General features: G+C 41.7%; 1 protein-coding gene across 1 annotated transcript in view; it reads right to left on the bottom strand.

Annotated features, from left to right (window-relative positions):
- Positions 1-18,227, bottom strand: part of ITGAV (integrin subunit alpha V) — a 447,435-nt gene that overhangs the window by 296,399 nt on the left and 132,809 nt on the right. Inside the window, exons 9-10 of the mRNA XM_069225776.1 lie at positions 4,779-4,822; positions 4,601-4,657 (exon numbers count right to left, since the gene is read on the bottom strand). Coding sequence (XP_069081877.1) covers positions 4,601-4,657; positions 4,779-4,822 — 101 coding nt within the window. The remainder of the gene's footprint in view (positions 1-4,600; positions 4,658-4,778; positions 4,823-18,227) is intronic.

Here is an 18,227-nt window from a genome sequence, read left to right on the forward strand (position 1 = left end):
CCAACTGGGCGAAGCCTGCCATTTACATCCTTAAGGGAGACCCCTCTTTCCTCCCCCCAGGACTGCCCCATCGAAACGAAAATCAACAGTTTCAAATACTTAGGCTTTTTTGTAACTGCAGACCCCGCAAGCTACTACTCCAATAACTTGGCTACCCTCCTGGGATGGCTTAAACTGGACATACAGCACTGGAGGGCATTGCCGCTGTCACTGCTTGGAAGAGCTGCTCTCTTTAAGATGAAGGCGTTGCCATGCTTTTTATATGTCCAACACAATAACCAACACTACTTCAAAGCGACAGACACTGAACTACAGGCCCTACTATGAAACAGGGGTCAGGGCAGAATAGCCTTGACTAAGCTGACCAGGGGGTGGTATGATGGGAGGATTGCCCTCCCTGATATAAAGAAATATCACTGGGGAACGCAGTTGACAATGGTTAACTCTACTGGATGCACACACCACAGGATGAACCCGCCTGGATGGATTGGAGGCTATTATAGCTGAGTGGATTCCTAAGGGCCCTTTACTCTTCCCCCAGGTCGTCACGCCATCTGGGTCCCACGTTAGTGACCACTGGCTACTTGCACACCGCACTCAAAGCACTGAGTTGGTGTGGAAGACTAACACTGGCCATCAAGCTCTGGGATTCCGGGGCACTAGCCACCCTGGGCAACCTCCCCGGATCAGGGACCTCTGGCCACATAATGCTGTTAAGACCTTCAGTGATCAGGGGGAGGAGAATGACCTAGCTCCTTTGGAGTTCTTCCGCTACTTTCAGGTGCGACACACTTTAAACTCAGCACTTCAGAGGGAGATGGAACTTCACAAGGCCTCTCCCTTGAAAGCAGACTCCTAGAGGAACTCTTACATAAAAGAGCTATCTCTCTCGCCTATAAAACTATAATCAAAACTCACCACACACACTCCAACATCTTAAGCAGCAGTAGGTGTGAGAGCTGGGGGATCTGGAGGATGAAGAATGAGAGGAGACACAGGCATCCATGAGGGAAGTGGGGAATTCGCTCTAGGTTCCACCTGATTCAATTGAAAATACTGCACAGAGTATACCTACAATGTACACTCAGATTTAGAATGGGCAGGGCCCCGGATGGCTTGTGTCTTAGGAGATGTGGAGGGAAGGAGGGGTCCTTCATACATATTCTCTAGGAATGCCCGTACATAAGACAAATAAGACAGTAATGGACAATAGTGCTGGCATGCCTCAGTGGTCTGCTGAAACAGGAACTATCACTTTCAATCAAGAGATGTCTATTGAACATATGGGAACCCACGGAACTGGGAGGGTCCGAGAGACTATTGGCAACACTTGGCATGGTAGTCACAAAAAGAAACATTGCCAGACTGTGGGGTTCACAGGGAGCACCAGAGCTGAAAGACTGGAAAAGAGATTTGGACTGGTGCATGCTGGAAGAAAAGGTCCCCTATATGAGTCAGGGATGTCCAGCGAAATGGGGGAAGGTGTGAGGGAAATTGAATAAATACAAGGGATAGGTGTGTGCCCCGCCCCCTGCATGACCATACAACGTGCCCTCCTAGGATAGGCAAAGTGCCCCGGACGATAACCTCTAAAGACTGGGTCCCGGGCTGGAGATTCCCAGGTAAAGACAGGTCAATGGGACACATAAACATGTTGTGGTTATATCATTCTCCTCCAAGAAAGACTTGTGATGTGCAAAGTATGCTTGTCAATTTTTCAATAAAAAGAAAAAGAATAAAGCATCAGGACAAAGTCCCATCCTTCTGAATTATTTGGTTCTGTACGGAGGCTTGATCTTATACAAGTTAACTACAATAGCTTGTCAGGGTGTAGTTAGGCACTCGGTCTCACTAAAATACGTTTTCATTCTGTTTGATTGTGCAAGGTCTGCTAGATACATTTGATAGGCAACTGGGTCTCCATGCCCAGCAATATCGCAAGATTCAATGTCTGCTGTGCAGACAGTGAACAGTGCAAAGATGCTGGTGCACCCTGCAGGCAACAGCATTAGAATGCTGCTGCCAGTTTCCCACTAGGCTGACCCGTCAGCCTAGTGGGAAACTCATAATAGGTCCGACAGGGTGGTTGACACTACGGTGGCCGCCACCCTGTCGGGAGTTTGGCGGATGGGTGTTCCCATCCACCATACTCACAATTAGGCCCTAGGTCTTGAGATGCATTGGGTTCATGCTAAATATTCTGTCAAGCACGCTGTGAAAAACTACATTAAGTCTTCAATTGGAGAATTTTGATTAATGAATATATTTGAGATCATCAAGCAAGATTAATTTGCTTTCATATTTAGTTGTGTTTACTCACTGACATGAGTTTCATTCTTTTACTATGCTATGATTAGAGTTTCATGCATCAGTATCTGTTGTTTGGTGTATAGCTCAGACCACAGCCTAAATTAAGTAGTGATGTGCTAACTTGCGAGTAACCATATATTTTCTAATTAGTAGCGTTAAATAATCAGAAATGTCTTCAATAAAAAGAAGCAATTGACTTCAGAATATTTCAGCACTTATTAAGAAGTCACAGCCTCCCAAACAAGTTTTCTGATAACAGGGAACTTCCAAAAATGTGTTAGGTTATGACTAAATGCCAATGATGGTGTAATAGTGACAGTATAATCGATTTTTTGAAGATAAGCTTGATTCTTAATAAACATACATGACATAGATTCATTTAAGGACTGGCAACAAATGCAGTGTATCTGCTAAATTAACTAAGATATTTGCATCTTAAATGGAAACATTATCAAAGTGGCAGATTTGCAAGCAGGTATGACTCATTCTACATGCGGATTTGGCCAAGACATGTTTCGTTTTGTTGGAATGCTGTTTCACCCAGAGACACTCCTGAACTTCCCCACCTACTCCTTCACATGTCACAAAATACTGCCAGACAGACACTTAAATCTAATTATCATCAGACACATGGTAAGGTTCTCTGAATAGGCTAGTAGATTCTTGAATAAGCTGCAATAATCTTCTTTACTAACATTCAGGTAACAGAGGTCCCAGTCACAGCTCACGGCCAACTGAGCTAGATCCTCAATCCTACAATTATATCCTAGCAACCACACATTCCACACTACAAGGTCATTACAAGTGTACAGAACACCACACTCAGCTGGCAATCAATATTTCCCTTTCTTTATCAACCTCTTGCAAGGTTTACCTTTTGCCCCTATTTTACTGCTGTATTTATCAAATTTGTTTTAAAGAATAACAGTGTACAAACCTTGAACTTATACTAATTTAATCACTTTTAGTAGGGATTCTGGGTGACTGTAGTCATTTTAGTGAGATTTGAAACACTGGTAATTTTTGGTAATAACATTGTCATGAAATGGTATTATAAAAAGGGACACTGTTTTTCAACAAAAGCCACCATCTTGTGTGAGGTTAAAATAAGGCTTAGTACTGTTATGTGCAGCCAATCAATCCTGTCTTTCTTTGGTTTTGATTCAGATGAGGGAAGGGCTAAGTATTCATCTTCTGGGAATGAAGTCTGTATCCAGTGGTTGGGAAAGGTGATAGAGCAAGCTATCTATGTTTGTGTGTTGTTCTTCAAGGAGGCATTTGTGCATACCAGTTCCCATCTCTAAGGAAGTACAATAACAAAACTGCTGAATATTTTCTTATTTTCTTATTAAAGATTCAGACAGTACAGTAAAGTTATAGAATTCCTATTTTCACAATGTGTTCACTAAGTGAGTTTTTTCCACTATTTGGTTAGTATCATAAATAATGGATAAATTAAGGCATACATGTTTCTTTAATAGATTTGTTAACACTATACACTTCAATCTGAGTCTATCTCCTCCTGAAAAAATCATATAAGGCAAGCATGTTATCCACTGAGATTTCTACAAAGCCAGGAGATCCTTTTCTAGAACAAAAACAGCAGCATTACATTCAGAATTCCAGAACTGCACTTAAGAATGTTGATCAGAAGTGTCACTTTACTATAGCACACATAAAATTGTATCATAAGTGATCACATGATTGTTTAGCATAAATGGCTGTCATGAAAAAAAAGGAAACTATGCAGACACTGCAAACGATCGCTTGGCAGAGGATATGCGTAAGTTGACAAGCTTACGGCGAATGCAGGTTGGCAAATATTTTAATAACGATACAGAAAAATATTTTTTGCAAGTATATAGAAATAATAAGCAAAGGCACACTTGAGGAGGAGGCATCAAGAAGATTGAAATTCCATTTTCATCAGATGAGACAAAAGAATGTAAAAATGCAGCTCTGACCTTAGTAAAGAACCACAGCTGTAGACTTTGTGTGGTTTTTACTTTTTCCTTTACTCCTACATTAGGGAACGACTGACCCATATTTTATCAGAACAGATGCATTTTAAAGGAAATTGACTACAGGAATCTAGATGGGAAAAGGAGGCGCAGGAGACAGGATACCAGGTAAATCTGGGATTACCAAGACATCAAATAGTAAGATACAGTCCAGTTAATAAAAAGTCAAGTTCATAAAAGCAAACTGAGGATAAAAACATCAAGTGAAAAATTATCCGGGTAATTGTGAATTTGAGGAACAAGGATCAGAATAAGTCAGAATGACTAACCTGCTCTCCTGTAAAATTTACTAAGGAGGTCATACTCTTTCCATCAAAAACAGAAACCTAATATTGAAATAAAAGAAAAGAAAAAAGAAAATATAAAAATAAATATAAATTAAGAATATAAGCATTTTGATTTAGAAACTACATTGCAAATTGAAAATAGCGGGTCGAAGATACTTACCATGCCTAAGGTTCTGGCTGCTCTTGGAACACCGGATACAAAGTCTGAGAAAAAACAATATTGCTAATAAATTTGAGAAAAAACTGTGTTCAAGTTTTTTTTGTCTGAGGTGCTATGACATGAATGTGTACTTTTCTTCCATAGTTCTTACAATCAGCACTGGAACATGGGCTGCCACACAACAATAATGTTCTGTGCACGCTCAACCAACCATATCTAGTGAGCCCGAATACAGACGTTTTGCTGCAATAATATTAGTAAATGGCAATATTGCAATTTTCCAGATCGAGATATTTTGGGGAGGGAAAGGATTTTCCTGTTTACCTACTTTTGGAGTGGGTTGGACAAGGCCTCCTTCATAAAGCATTACAAAATTTGTTGTAATATAGTTTCCAGTAATATAAAAGAGCATAGGCTATACATGGTAAGAGTATACATACATATATATATATATATATATATATATATATATATATATATATATGTATACATTAATATCCACATGCTCGAAAAAGCCAGTAATTTATCAGTCACAGAAAAAAGATTTGTACTTGCACACTCAGGATTCAAGGAAAAGAAAATTCAGTTTATTCCAAAACACACTGTGTTTTGGAATAAACTGAATTTTCTTTTCCTCGAATCCTGAGTGTGCAAGTACAAATCTTTTTTCTGTGACATATTATATATATATATATATATATATATATATATATATATATATATATATATATGGAAAATGTCACTTACCCAGTGTACATCTGTTCGTGGCATTAGTCGCTGCAGATTCACATGCTGTGCACATCCCGCCATCTGGTGTTGGGCTCGGAGTGTTACAAGTTGTTTTTCTTCGAAGAAGTCTTTTCGAGTCACGAGACCGAGGGACTCCTCCCATTTCGACTCCATTGTGCATTGGGCGTCGACTCCATGTTAGATTGTTTTCCCCGCAGAGGGTGAGGTAGGAGTTGTGTATGCTAGTAATAGTGCCCATGCAATGGAGTGAATACGTATGTACATAATGAAGTTTAAAGTAATATATTTACAAATTTACAAATGTTCAAGATCAACTTCTAAACGGCTACAGGCTCCCGGGGAGGCGGGTGGGCGCATGTGAATCTGCAGCGACTCATGCCACGAACAGATGTGCACTGGGTAAGTGACATTTTCCGTTCGATGGCATGTGTAGCTGCAGATACACATGCTGTGCATAGACTAGTAAGCAGTTATCTCCCCAAAAGCGGTGGTTTAGCCTGTAGGAGTTGAAGTTGTTTGAAATAATGTTCGTAGTACAGCTTGACCTACTGTGGCCTGTTGTGCAGTTAACACATCTACACAGTAGTGTTTGGTAAATGTATGAGGCGTAGACCATGTTGCTGCCTTACATATTTCGTTCATTGGAATATTTCCTAGAAAGGCCATGGTAGCACCTTTCTTTCTGGTTGAGTGTGCCTTTGGTGTAATAGGCAGCTCTCTCTTTGCTTTAAGATAGCAGGTTTGAATACACTTAACTATCCATCTAGCAATGCCTTGTTTAGAAATTGGATTCCCTGTATGAGGTTTTTGGAAAGCAATAAATAGTTGTTTTGTTTTTCGAATTAGTTTTGTTCTGTCAATGTAGTACATTAGCGCTCTTTTGATGTCTAATGTATGCAGTGCTCTTTCAGCTACAGAATCTGGCTGTGGGAAGAACACTGGTAATTCTACCGTTTGATTCAAGTGGAACGGTGAGATCACTTTTGGTAAAAATTTTGGATTTGTCCGAAGAACTACTTTATGCTTGTGTATTTGAATAAATGGTTCTTGTATGGTAAATGCTTGAATTTCACTCACTCATCTTAAAGATGTGATGGCAATCAAAAATGCAACTTTCCATGTTAAGTATTGCATTTCACAAGAGTGCATGGGCTCAAAAGGTGGACCCATGAGTCGTGTTAAGACAATGTTGAGGTTCCATGAAGGAACTGGTGGTGTTCTTGGTGGTATAATCCTCTTTAGGCCTTCCATAAATGCTTTTATGACTGGTATCCTAAATAATGAAGTTGAGTGCGTAATTTGCAGGTAAGCTGAAATTGCGGTAAGATGTATCTTTATTGAAGAGAAAGCTAGCTTTGACTTTTGCAATTGTAGTAAGTATCCTACTATATCTTTGGCAGATGCGTGTAAGGGTTGAATTTGATTATTATGGCAGTAATAAACAAATCTTTTCCACTTATTTGCATAGCAGTGTCTAGTGGTAGGTTTCCTAGCTTGTCTTATGACCTCCATACATTCTTGTGTGAGGTCTAAGTGTCCGAATTCTAGGATTTCAGGAGCCAAATTGCTAGATTCAACGATGCTGGATTTGGATGTCTGATCTGTTGTTTGTGTTGTGTTAACAGATCCGGTCTGTTTGGTAGTTTGACATGAGGTACTACTGAGAGGTCTAGTAGTGTTGTGTACCAAGGTTGTCTTGCCCATGTCGGTGCTATTAGTATGAGTTTGAGTTTGTTTTGACTCAATTTGTTTACTAGATATGGAAGGAGTGGGAGAGGGGGAAAAGCGTAAGCAAATATCCCTGACCAGCTCATCCATAACGCATTGCCCTGAGACTGATCTTGTGGGTACCTGGGTGCGAAGTTTTGGCATTTTGAGTTTTCCTTTGTTGCAAATAGATCTATTTGTGGTGTTCCCCAAATTTGGAAATAAGTGTTTAGTATTTGGGGGTGAATCTCCCATTCGTGGATCTGTTGGTGATCCCGAGAGAGATTGTCTGCTAACTGGTTCTGAATTCCTGGTATAAATTGTGCTATTAGGCGAATGTGGTTGTGAATCGCCCAATGCCATATTTTCTGTGTTAGGAGACACAACTGTGTCGAGTGTGTCCCTCCCTGTTTGTTTAGGTAATACATTGTTGTCATGTTGTCTGTTTTGACAAGAATGTGTTTGTGGCTTATTATGGGTTGAAATGCTTTGAGCGCTAGAAATACCGCTAACAGTTCTAAGTGATTTATGTGAAACTGTTTTTGCTGTATGTCCCATTGTCCTTGGATGCTGTGTTGATTGAGGTGTGCTCCCCACCCTATCATGGAAGCATCTGTTGTTATTACGTATTGTGGCACTGGGTCTTGGAAAGGCCGCCCTTGGTTTAAATTTATACTGTTCCACCATTGAAGCAAGATGTATGTTTGGCGGTCTATCAACACCAGATCTAGAAGCTGACCCTGTGCTTGTGACCATTGTGATGCTAGGCACTGTTGTAAGGGCCGCATGTGCAACCTTGCGTTTGGGACCATGGCTATGCATGAAGACATCATGCCTAGTAGTTTCATCACCAGTTTGACTTGTATCTTTTGTTTTGGATACATGGTCTGTATTACATTGTGAAATGTGTGAACTCTTTGTGGACTTGGAGTGGCAATCCCTTTTGCTGTGTTGATTGTCGCTCCTAAGTATTGCTGTGTTTGACACGGCAGAAGGTGTGACTTTGTGTAGTTGATTGAGAAACCTAGTTTGTGGAGGATTTCTATGACCTATTTTGTGTGTTGTGAACACCGTCTTAGCGTGTTGGTTTTGATTAACCAATCGTCTACGTACGGGAACACATGTATTTGCTGCCTTCTGATATGTGCAGCTACTACTGCTAGGAATTTTGTAAAAACTCTTGGTGCAGATGTTATTCCGAATGGCAACACTTTGAATTGGTAATGTAGCCCTTGGAATACAAACCTTAGGTACTTTCTGTGTGAAGGATGTATTGGTATATGGAAATATGCATCCTTTAGGTCTAGTGTTGTCATGTAGTCTTGTTGTTTGAGCAGTGGGATTACGTCTTGTAATGTAACCATGGGAAAGTGATCTGATTTGATGTAGGTATTTAATGTTCTGAGATCTAGTATAGGTCTCAGACTCTTGTCTTTTTTGGGTATCAGAAAGTACAGGGAGTAAACTCCTGTGTTTATTTGTTGTTTTGGTACTAATTCTATTGCTTCTTTCTGTAGCAATGCCTGAACTTGTGATGTCCTAGAAGATCTATATGTTGTTTTGACATATTGTGTGTTTTCGGTGGGACGTTTGGAGGGAATTTGCGAAATTCTATGCAATAACCATGCTGGATAATTGCTAAGACCCAAGTGTCTGTTGTTATTTCCTCCCAATGTTTGTAAAACTTGGTTAGTCTCCCCCCACATGTGTTATGTGTTGGGGATTTGTGACCTTGAAGTCACTGCTTGTTTGGAGGAGTTTTGGGAGTTTGGAATTTTCCTCTATTCCTTTGAAATTGTCCCCCTCTATATTGTCCCCGAAAAACTCCCCGCTGATACTGGCTCTGGTAAGTGGGCTTTGTTTGTGAGGTTGTGGCTTCTGTGGTTTGCCCTCGAAACCCCCCTCGAAATTGAGTCTTTCGAAATGTGCCTCTGCTCTGTGGGGAGTAGAGTGCGCCCATGGCTTTGGCCGTGTCAGTGTCTTTCTTAAGTTTTTCGATCGCAGTGTCCACCTCCGGCCCAAACAACTGCTGTTCGTTGAATGGCATATTCAGCACAGCTTGCTGTATCTCTGGTTTAAATCCTGATGTACGCAGCCATGCATGTCTCCTTATTGTTACTGCTGTGTTGACAGTTCTAGCAGCTGTGTCTGCAGCATCCATTGCTGACCGTATCTGATTATTGGAGAAACTCTGTCCTTCTTCTACTACTTGCTGCGCTCTTTTTTGGAACTCCTTGGGTAAATGTTCAATAAAGTGTTGCATCTCATCCCAATGGGCCCTATCATATCTGGCTAACAAAGCTTGCGAATTTGCAATACGCCACTGGTTTGCTGCCTGTGCCGCCACCCTTTTGCCTGCAGCATCGAATTTTCGACTTTCTTTATCTGGAGGTGGTGCATTTCCTGAAGTATGAGAGTTGGCTCTTTTGCGCGCTGCTCCCACTACAACAGAGTCTGGTGTTAGCTGTTGTGTAATGTACAGTGGGTCTGTTGGTGGCGGTTTATATTTTTTATCTACTCTTGGAGTAATGGCTCTCCCTTTAACAGGCTCCTCAAACACTTGTTTGGAGTGTTTTAGCATTCCGGGTAGCATAGGAAGACTCAGATATTGGCTGTGTGTGGACGACAGTGTATTAAAAAGAAAGTCGTCTTCAATGGGCTCTGAATGAAGGCTGACATTATGAAATGCCGCTGCTCTTGACACCACCTGTGCGTAGCCTGTACTATCCTCTGGTGGCGATGGTCTAGCTGGATAGCATTCCGGACTATTATCTGACACCGGTGCGTCATAAAGGTCCCATGCGTCAGGGTCATCTTGACTCATTCCTGTATGAGTTGGGGATTGCATCATTGGTGGAGTGGCTACCGGTGATGGTTGCGGAGAGTGATGTGGGGATGGTGGCGGTGTTACTTGCTTAGCCACCTTTGCGTGTGGCTGTTTGTCCTTGTCTTGGAAGGCAAGCTTGCGTTTCATTTTGACTGGAGGAAGAGTGCTGATCTTCCCTGTATCTTTTTGAATAAAGAGCCGTCTTTGTGTGTGATCTGGCTCTATTGTCTCTAATTCCTGTCCAAATCTATGTGTCTTCATTTGTGTGGACAGTCCTTGTTCCTCAGTGTAGGAACTTGTTTTCGGTTCCGAGGCCGGCTGTTTCGGTACCGAAACCTTTTCGGCTGCTTTTTTCGGCTCCGACGAAACTTTCTTTACTTTAGGCGTCGTGCTCTCTCGGTGCCGACCCGTTTCGGTGCCGCTGTCTCGGTGCCGAATCTTCTCTGAGCCACTATCTCGGGCCCGAGATTGCTGTGTGCCGGTATCTCGACCGGAGTCGGATGACTTCGACACCAGCTCGCCCTTTTTCGGTGCCGATGAACGGTCACCTATTTTTCGGGTTAAGCCATGGCCTGTTGGCGGTGGCGTCCCCTGGGCTTTAGCGGTCTTCTCGTGAGTTCTTTGTTTCGACGTCTTACTCACAGTTTTCGGCGTTTCCTCGAGATCGATCTCCTCAGAGTCCGAATCCTGGGTGGAGAATGTTTCTTCCTCCTCCTCGAAACGCCCTTGTCCTGTCGGCGCCGACGCCATTTGCAGTCTTCTTGCTCTTTGGTCCCTGAGTGTCTTCCTGGACCGAAATGCTCGACAGGCCTCACAAGTATCCTCCTTGTGTTCTGGTGACAAACACAAGTTACAGACCAGATGTTGATCTGTATATGGATACTTGTTATGGCATTTTGGACAGAAGCGGAATGGGGTCCGTTCCATCAGCCTTGAAGAGACATGTGGCCGGGCCGACCAGGCCCCGACGGGGATCGAAAAAACCCCGAAGGGCCACCGGAGCTCTTCTTAATTCGGTGTCGATCTGTTGTAACTAACCCGATACCGAACGCAAACAATACCGACGATTTTTCCGAGATTCAAACTAACTTTCCGACCCGAAACACTGAGCGAAAAGGAACACGTCCGAACCCGATGGCGGAAAAAAAACAATCTAAGATGGAGTCGACGCCCATGAGCAATGGAGTCGAAATGGGAGGAGTCCCTCGGTCTCGTGACTCGAAAAGACTTCTTCGAAGAAAAACAACTTGTAACACTCCGAGCCCAACACCAGATGGCGGGATGTGCACAGCATGTGTATCTGCAGCTACACATGCCATCGAACATATATATATATATATACATACATACATATATATATATAGGCTTATTCTATTCTAGTAAGAGTTAAGAATAATAGAGATAAGTAGTATGTTCCTTGTCCCCCTGGTATTCCCTTAGAATGGAATGTTCTGACAGTTAGAGAGAGGATAAGGCATTGGAGTGTTAGAAAGCTGTGGAGAAGATAGCTGTGGAGAAGATGGTGTGTGAAGAGCTGATGAGGAAAAGTGGAGATGGAAAATAAAGACAGATACTGAAGGAATATGGATTTTCCTGTTTACCTACTTTTGGAGTGGATTGGACAAGGCCTCCTTCATAAAGCATTACAAAATTATTTTATGGCTGTGGTGTGCTACATCCTAATACAACCCAACCAATCAATTAATCTTAAGTAATTTTGCTCCAAGTAATCTTGCAATAACTTTCAGGCAAAATGCAATCTCATTATTCTACAATGTTTGTGCTGTGTTTTAAAATAGGAACTTAAAACTAAAGAATGTGTGTATAGATAAGCATCAAAGCTCAGAGATTTTTAAAATGTATAGTACAGCCTTGTAGGATACAAGAGAATAGGCTCATTGCTCAAAGATTTCAGGACAGAGAAGAAACTCCAGATGACAATATGGCCAAATGCAACTAGATTATTCAAAAGTACCAGCTTGGTTGGCAGGTCTGAGAAGCTGTTCGCTGCTGGATTTGAATCAGGATTGGTTGGACATATACACATATGCTCCATGAGAGGTGGGGAAGAGATGAGAACAGGAGCAGAGGAGGACGCTCCCAGAGCTTGCCTGTTGCCACCCATCACCGCTACCCCTATTGTGACCGCTACTACTGCTGGGACTTTCTGCGGTTGGTGTGTCCAGTGGGACAGCGGTTGGCAGTCTCTGCACCTCACACCCTGCACTGCACCCAGCACCCTGTACTGCAGTTAGGGGTCAGCAGAATTAGCATGAGGCAGTAGCAGACGAACAAGAGGTCTGCGGTGAAGCAAGGCGGTGAGTGTGGCCTGAGGTTTAGCTGCTGCGCTGTCTGTGGGAGGACAGAAGAGGCTGGCACTAGACCGGTGCAGCCTGCTCTAGTGGCAGGCCTGCCCACGCCCCACCCCACCCTAATTTATCCAGAGGGCTAATATTGTCAAAGGGCCATCAAAATAACATCTTCACCCCCTGGACCCCTAGATAGGGCGTGCTTGTGCCTCCCTAGGAAGGCGCAAGGAGTGAAGCGCAACTCTGAGGGAACAAGGAGCACACTCAGCACACCACAAATAAGGATTTTTTTAGTAAAAAAAAAAAAAAAAAAAGACTGTTAAAGGTATTGAGGATTTGAAGGACCTGTAGGATAGAGCACAATATTTGCTATCAAAGAAGGGAGACCGTAGGATGTGGGAAGGAAGCAGGTGCATTTGTGCCCTCCTGAGGAGTTCTACTGGAGAAGGTGCCACTGCAGCCTAACCATCACCCAATCTGGAATACTACTTATAGTCATACGGACCCCAAGAAGCACTAGGTTGTAAGCACCGCGTGACACATGGAAGTGGTCGGCATTAGCCCAGTTCAGGTTGTTCACAAACTGGTGCTTTTTCTTTATACTCCCCTTTAAAACTTGCTACCACCTCTCAGCAAGGAAAAGGGTGAATTATAAAGATCAGAGTTAACATTGGTGCAATTGTAGTAAAAGATCCAGAGTATTAGAGATCTTTCTGGCAAGTGGCACGGGAAGCGGGAAAGTATGAGATCTGTTCATGAAAGGGCGCCATTCCCCCCTATAAGGATAAAGAAAAAATTGCAAGATCTGACGGCAGTAAAAAAACTCTAAAGTAAAATCTGTAGGAAGACCCTGGACACTAATATCTACAGTATATCAAATGCTTGAAAAGTTGACAAAAATTCTGCACAAGTTTGACTTTCTAAAGGATCCAGCAGGGGCTATGCTTGCTATATATGAGAACACAGGGGCCCTACCAGAACCAATGTCCCCTACAATAAATATCAATTATTTGTTAGATGATAAAAGTGTTAATTCTGAACCCTGTAAGGAGGCAGGGATCACAGCAGCCCAAGCAGCAAATAAAAAAGATGACAGAAAATGAACATTGGGAGACAATAACAGACCCGGAACTACTTTTGATGAAATCTCTATCACCACAAAATTACTCCAGCTCACTATCACCTCAAAGTTCATCAATGTCAATACTGAGGCCCTCTACACAACAACAACCAATTAAGGTTAATGTAAAAATTATGCAAAAACAAAATATTCTTGAACAAGACTTAGATGACAGTCAAAGGGAACATCAACAGCCAAATAGTAGGGATACTATGAGATCTCTGCAACCTATTACTACAATTCAAGCCAGTATAAATAACAATGATACAGGTTCCCAGAGCCATACCCCTGCAAGTGCAGATCAGTGGCTAACCTATGAGCATCTACCTGAGAAAAGGAATATACGAATTTAGAAAACCCAGTCTGTAACAATTAATCAAAATAGTACCCCAATCACACACCCCAATCACACAAGCTAAGGTGGATACTGAGAATCAAGTAGAACCCAAATTAGGAAGTAATAAGGCCATGGGAAATAAAATGGACTCCATACAGTAGCACGGTTCACTAAACGCAGCCTCAAAAGGGTCTGGGGGCGATATGTTACATTCAGTTTAGAACACTGCAATTAATATTAGAATCTTTGTACTATCGATCAAACAAAATGGATGTCCATGTGGACCTGCTGAATACAATGGCAAACTCAGTAAGCTGGTATTGATCAGAAACTAGCCAATCTAAACAATCTAATAATCTCAGCTGAAAAAAAGTGGCGGTATTAAATAACGAGTGCACTTGTGGTCCAGTGATCAATAAACTAGCAACAATTACAGAGGTCACGACTAACTTAACAGGAGACATATCCACCAGCGCAAGCAGTACAAGACAATGGCATACTGTATAAAACTGGAATCATGGTCTCAACAACCAACCAACAGTGCAGAAGGTGAAGGAAGATGACAGTGTTGAACATGAAACGAAATCAGGGGGGAGACCACCAAATAACTTACAGGTGTCCAAGACCCAAACCCCAGTGATAACAATGACCAAAAGACAGATGGCAAAATATCAGACAGGTAACTAAAAAAGACGGTCCAAGACATAAGTTGTAGAAGCAATAACGCTGATAATAAAACTAGGAGTAATGAATAGTCTATGCAGGATCCAAAACAAGTTTGTAAGGAATCTGAAATACGGAAGAAGTTGTATCCCCTTTTTGATAATAAAAGTACAGAAAAATCCCCAAACTGGCTTCTAACTGGAAGAGTACGAAGATCCAACTGAAGCATGACCATTAATTCCTGTGGTCACCCAGTTCTCCTTTGGGACAAGTGAGCCCCACAGGGAGGACAGGGGGCTTTATTATGAACCTATGATCCAAAGGGTGGAACCTCAAGGGTCCCTTACACCTGCTAAATCCAACAAGGAGATAAGATCATCAGACACCGACTGCACCAGGATCAATCAGTAAAGACCATCATAAACCAATTTCAGGCAATATGACCATCACAATAGATCCACTAAATGTGAGTATTCCAATAATCTTTACTCCAGAACACCACTCAAGAGGAATACAGGATATCCTTAATTAGGATAATATTTTACAGCTTTTGCGAGCAATCCCATCCTTGGGAAAGGTCACCTTGGTGGATATTGATTATATTGAATTTTTGCCCCCCCACAGACAAAGCGCAAGAGTCCACCTTAGTGACCTAGGTTTCTATTGGCTTAGCTAAGAAGGTTCTCCAGGAAAAAGAGTGTTTTCATAAATGTGGAATTATAATTAGCATACTCGTCTGGCATTATACCTAGCTCCTTTTGTGCCACAGGAAGAACCTTCCCCACTATGAAGCACAAATAAAAAAAACAAGTTTATTCAATACCAAACAATCTTCTAGGCAAAACAGCACCCCCACTTCCTGTAGAACATTCTCAGGTCTGAACCCACAGTGCAACACAAAGTAATCTAGGCTGGCTAACAGCAGCCCTACATGGGGCCAGATGTCCCTGACAATTTAGTAGATAGTCTTCACAACCAACTGCTGCTAATCATTTAAAGGATAAACTGAGATTGTACTCATGCAACATAAACAATGTGCACACCAAAAGGTTAAACAACTATTTGGGAACCTTTATTAAGGGATTCAATATTGTTCTTTACAGAAAATCTAGGCAATACAGCAGTTTGTATTGGATGGATTTGTCGGCTATTTCAGACTGGCAGTTAAAATTAGGAACTATGGGCACATGTGGGGAGGCTTGGCAATATTTTTAGCTGCAGGTTTAAAAATGGAAAGTAAGCAGGTGGCTTTAGAAGATAATGATAATATTTTAGCTGTAAAACTGAGGATCTGGTAAAAGGGGCCTCCTGCTCCCTTCTGATAATAAACATCGACAAGGTGTCCGGATCTGGGAGCAAGAAAATAAATGTCCACCACTCTGATAAGCTTTGGGTCTAAGAGTCATTAACAGGAGGCAGGAACAAGATTCGCCGCCGGATGGACATATCGAGCAGCTGGCTCGCACTCAAGAATAGATGTTACAGCAGTAAGCCTACCTATATTTCATCAAATATTATCTTTTAAGATTAAAGGAACAAATGAAAGTGACGGCAACAAAATCTGGACATAAAAGTCAAATGTGACCCTCATCAAAAGGTGAATTCCCTGCTGGGGGAGATAGTGATAACAAATTTCAGGAAGTTGCATTGAACTAAAAGTACAATAGATTCAACAGAGTTCACTGTCTCTAGCCATATAAAAGATTGTTTCTCATTCGGTTTTACAATGCAATAGCACAGTGGACGATTTTCACAGAAAGGCAGTTGGCCACTTGACCACTGAAAATTAACATAAAAAACAGTCAATCACAATTCCAGCTACAAGCTATAAATAAGACTAAAATACTAAAGGAACTTCAGAGATTAACAACCTGAACAGGAATCTGACAGTAATCACAACCTCAGCTTTAACAGAAACGTGCCGGGCTGCTTCCCTATGAAAACATTTTAACCAAGCACAAGTATTTACTCCATCTGCTTGGCAAAAAATGTGTAGGAAATCTCCAACTGAGGAAACAAACCTTAGTGATCAAGAGCTTAACATCTTTGCAGAACAAATTTGCAAAATTATTAAGTCAAGCAGAAAAGATGGGGCACCAGGACACAGAATACCACGGGCATTGTATAAGATAAACCAATTTTTTGGGGCAGAATGCTTATCCATAGTATTTAACAGCACACTTCAACTACAAGTCATTCCAAAAACATGGAAGGGTTCCACAATAACAGCTATTTTTAAAGGAGGGGACTGGTATTGACCGGACAATTATTGCCTAATCACTTTCTAAGACACTGAGGCAAAACTCTTTGCAGATCTGCTCCCAGGTGAACTCTCAGGTTGGGCGGAAGGAAAACATGTGATCCCCCCGAATCAAACAGGATACATCCGAGGACCCAGGACGGTGACAAACATACTGGAGCCTTCAGTATTAACTGATAAACATAAATTGAACAAACAACTAATTTACTTGTGTTTTGTGGACTTTAAGTCGGCGTTCAACTGAGTACAACACCATATACTCAAGCAAAAATTAGAAATCCTGGTATTAAACCCCGCCCGGCCTTTTAAAAGCAATTCAGATGTCAGACGCTGTATTCAGATACTTGGGTAAGGGTGAAAATAGGGGACAGCTCCTTCCTTTCCAGGAAAATTTAATCCTCACAGGGTTTGAAGCAAGGATGTGTCCTAGCACCATACTTATTTAATCTATTTCTGGACGATCTGATGCAAGTATTGGACAAATGTATTTTTGTTGTGTGTGTTAATTAAGTTTTGCTAAGATTTTAATGAATCAAGCAAATAAAGATCATTCATTGACAAGTACCAGTTTCTCTTGTATCAAATTAGTGCATTCTTTCTGTCATATAAATTGCAAATTTATGACTGCATGAGAGCTCTGTGACAAACTAAGTTGGTACGTTTCAGATTTATTTGTTTTAACTAATCCATTGCTCTAAAGTTTCATGATGAATGCTGCTCATCATGTTTTTTTTAACCAACTTGGTATATGCCTTTTACCAAGTGAGATCACTATGCCAGATAGGATGGGTGGAGAAGGAGACACCTAAAAGTAAAGTTCCTTTGGAAATGGCCCTTTCTTCAGGGTTATCCCCAAACGTTTTGCCCATCTCCTATTTTCCTGTTTGTCCCCTTCCTTTTTGTTGACTTTAGGACTCTGGTCTCTTTGCCATTGCTTATCAGTGCTAAAGTGCATGTGATTTCCCCCTAAAACTTGGAATAATTGGCTTACACTGGTTTGGCATATTTAATTTAACTCTAAGCCCCTTGAAAAGTGGTATACAATTTACCTATGGCCTGTAAATTAAATGCTACTTGTGGGCTTGCAGCGCTGATTGGCACCCACAGAAGTAGCCTTTCAAACTTGTCTCAGGCCTACCACTGCGCAGTTTACTGCCACACTGACTTGGGCAAATCAAACTATTCACCAAGGCCTACACTCCCTTTTTTACTACACCTAAGTCACGCCTAAAGTAGGCCCTAGATAGCTATTTGGGCAGGGTGCTGTGTATGTAAAAAGTTAGGACAAGTACCTATATGTTTTACATGTCATAGTAGTGACAAACAGCCTATTTCGTTTTTCACTACTGTGAGGACTGCTCCTCTCATAGGTTAACATTGGGAATTCTCTTGTATACTAAGTGGTAATTTCTGATCTGTGAGCAGTAGCGTGGGCATGTTTGGTATGTTTGGAATGGTAGTGAGAAATCCTGCTTA

The sequence above is a fragment of the Pleurodeles waltl genome, chromosome 3_1, assembly GCF_031143425.1.
Source record: "Pleurodeles waltl isolate 20211129_DDA chromosome 3_1, aPleWal1.hap1.20221129, whole genome shotgun sequence".
NCBI lineage: Eukaryota > Metazoa > Chordata > Amphibia > Caudata > Salamandridae > Pleurodeles > Pleurodeles waltl.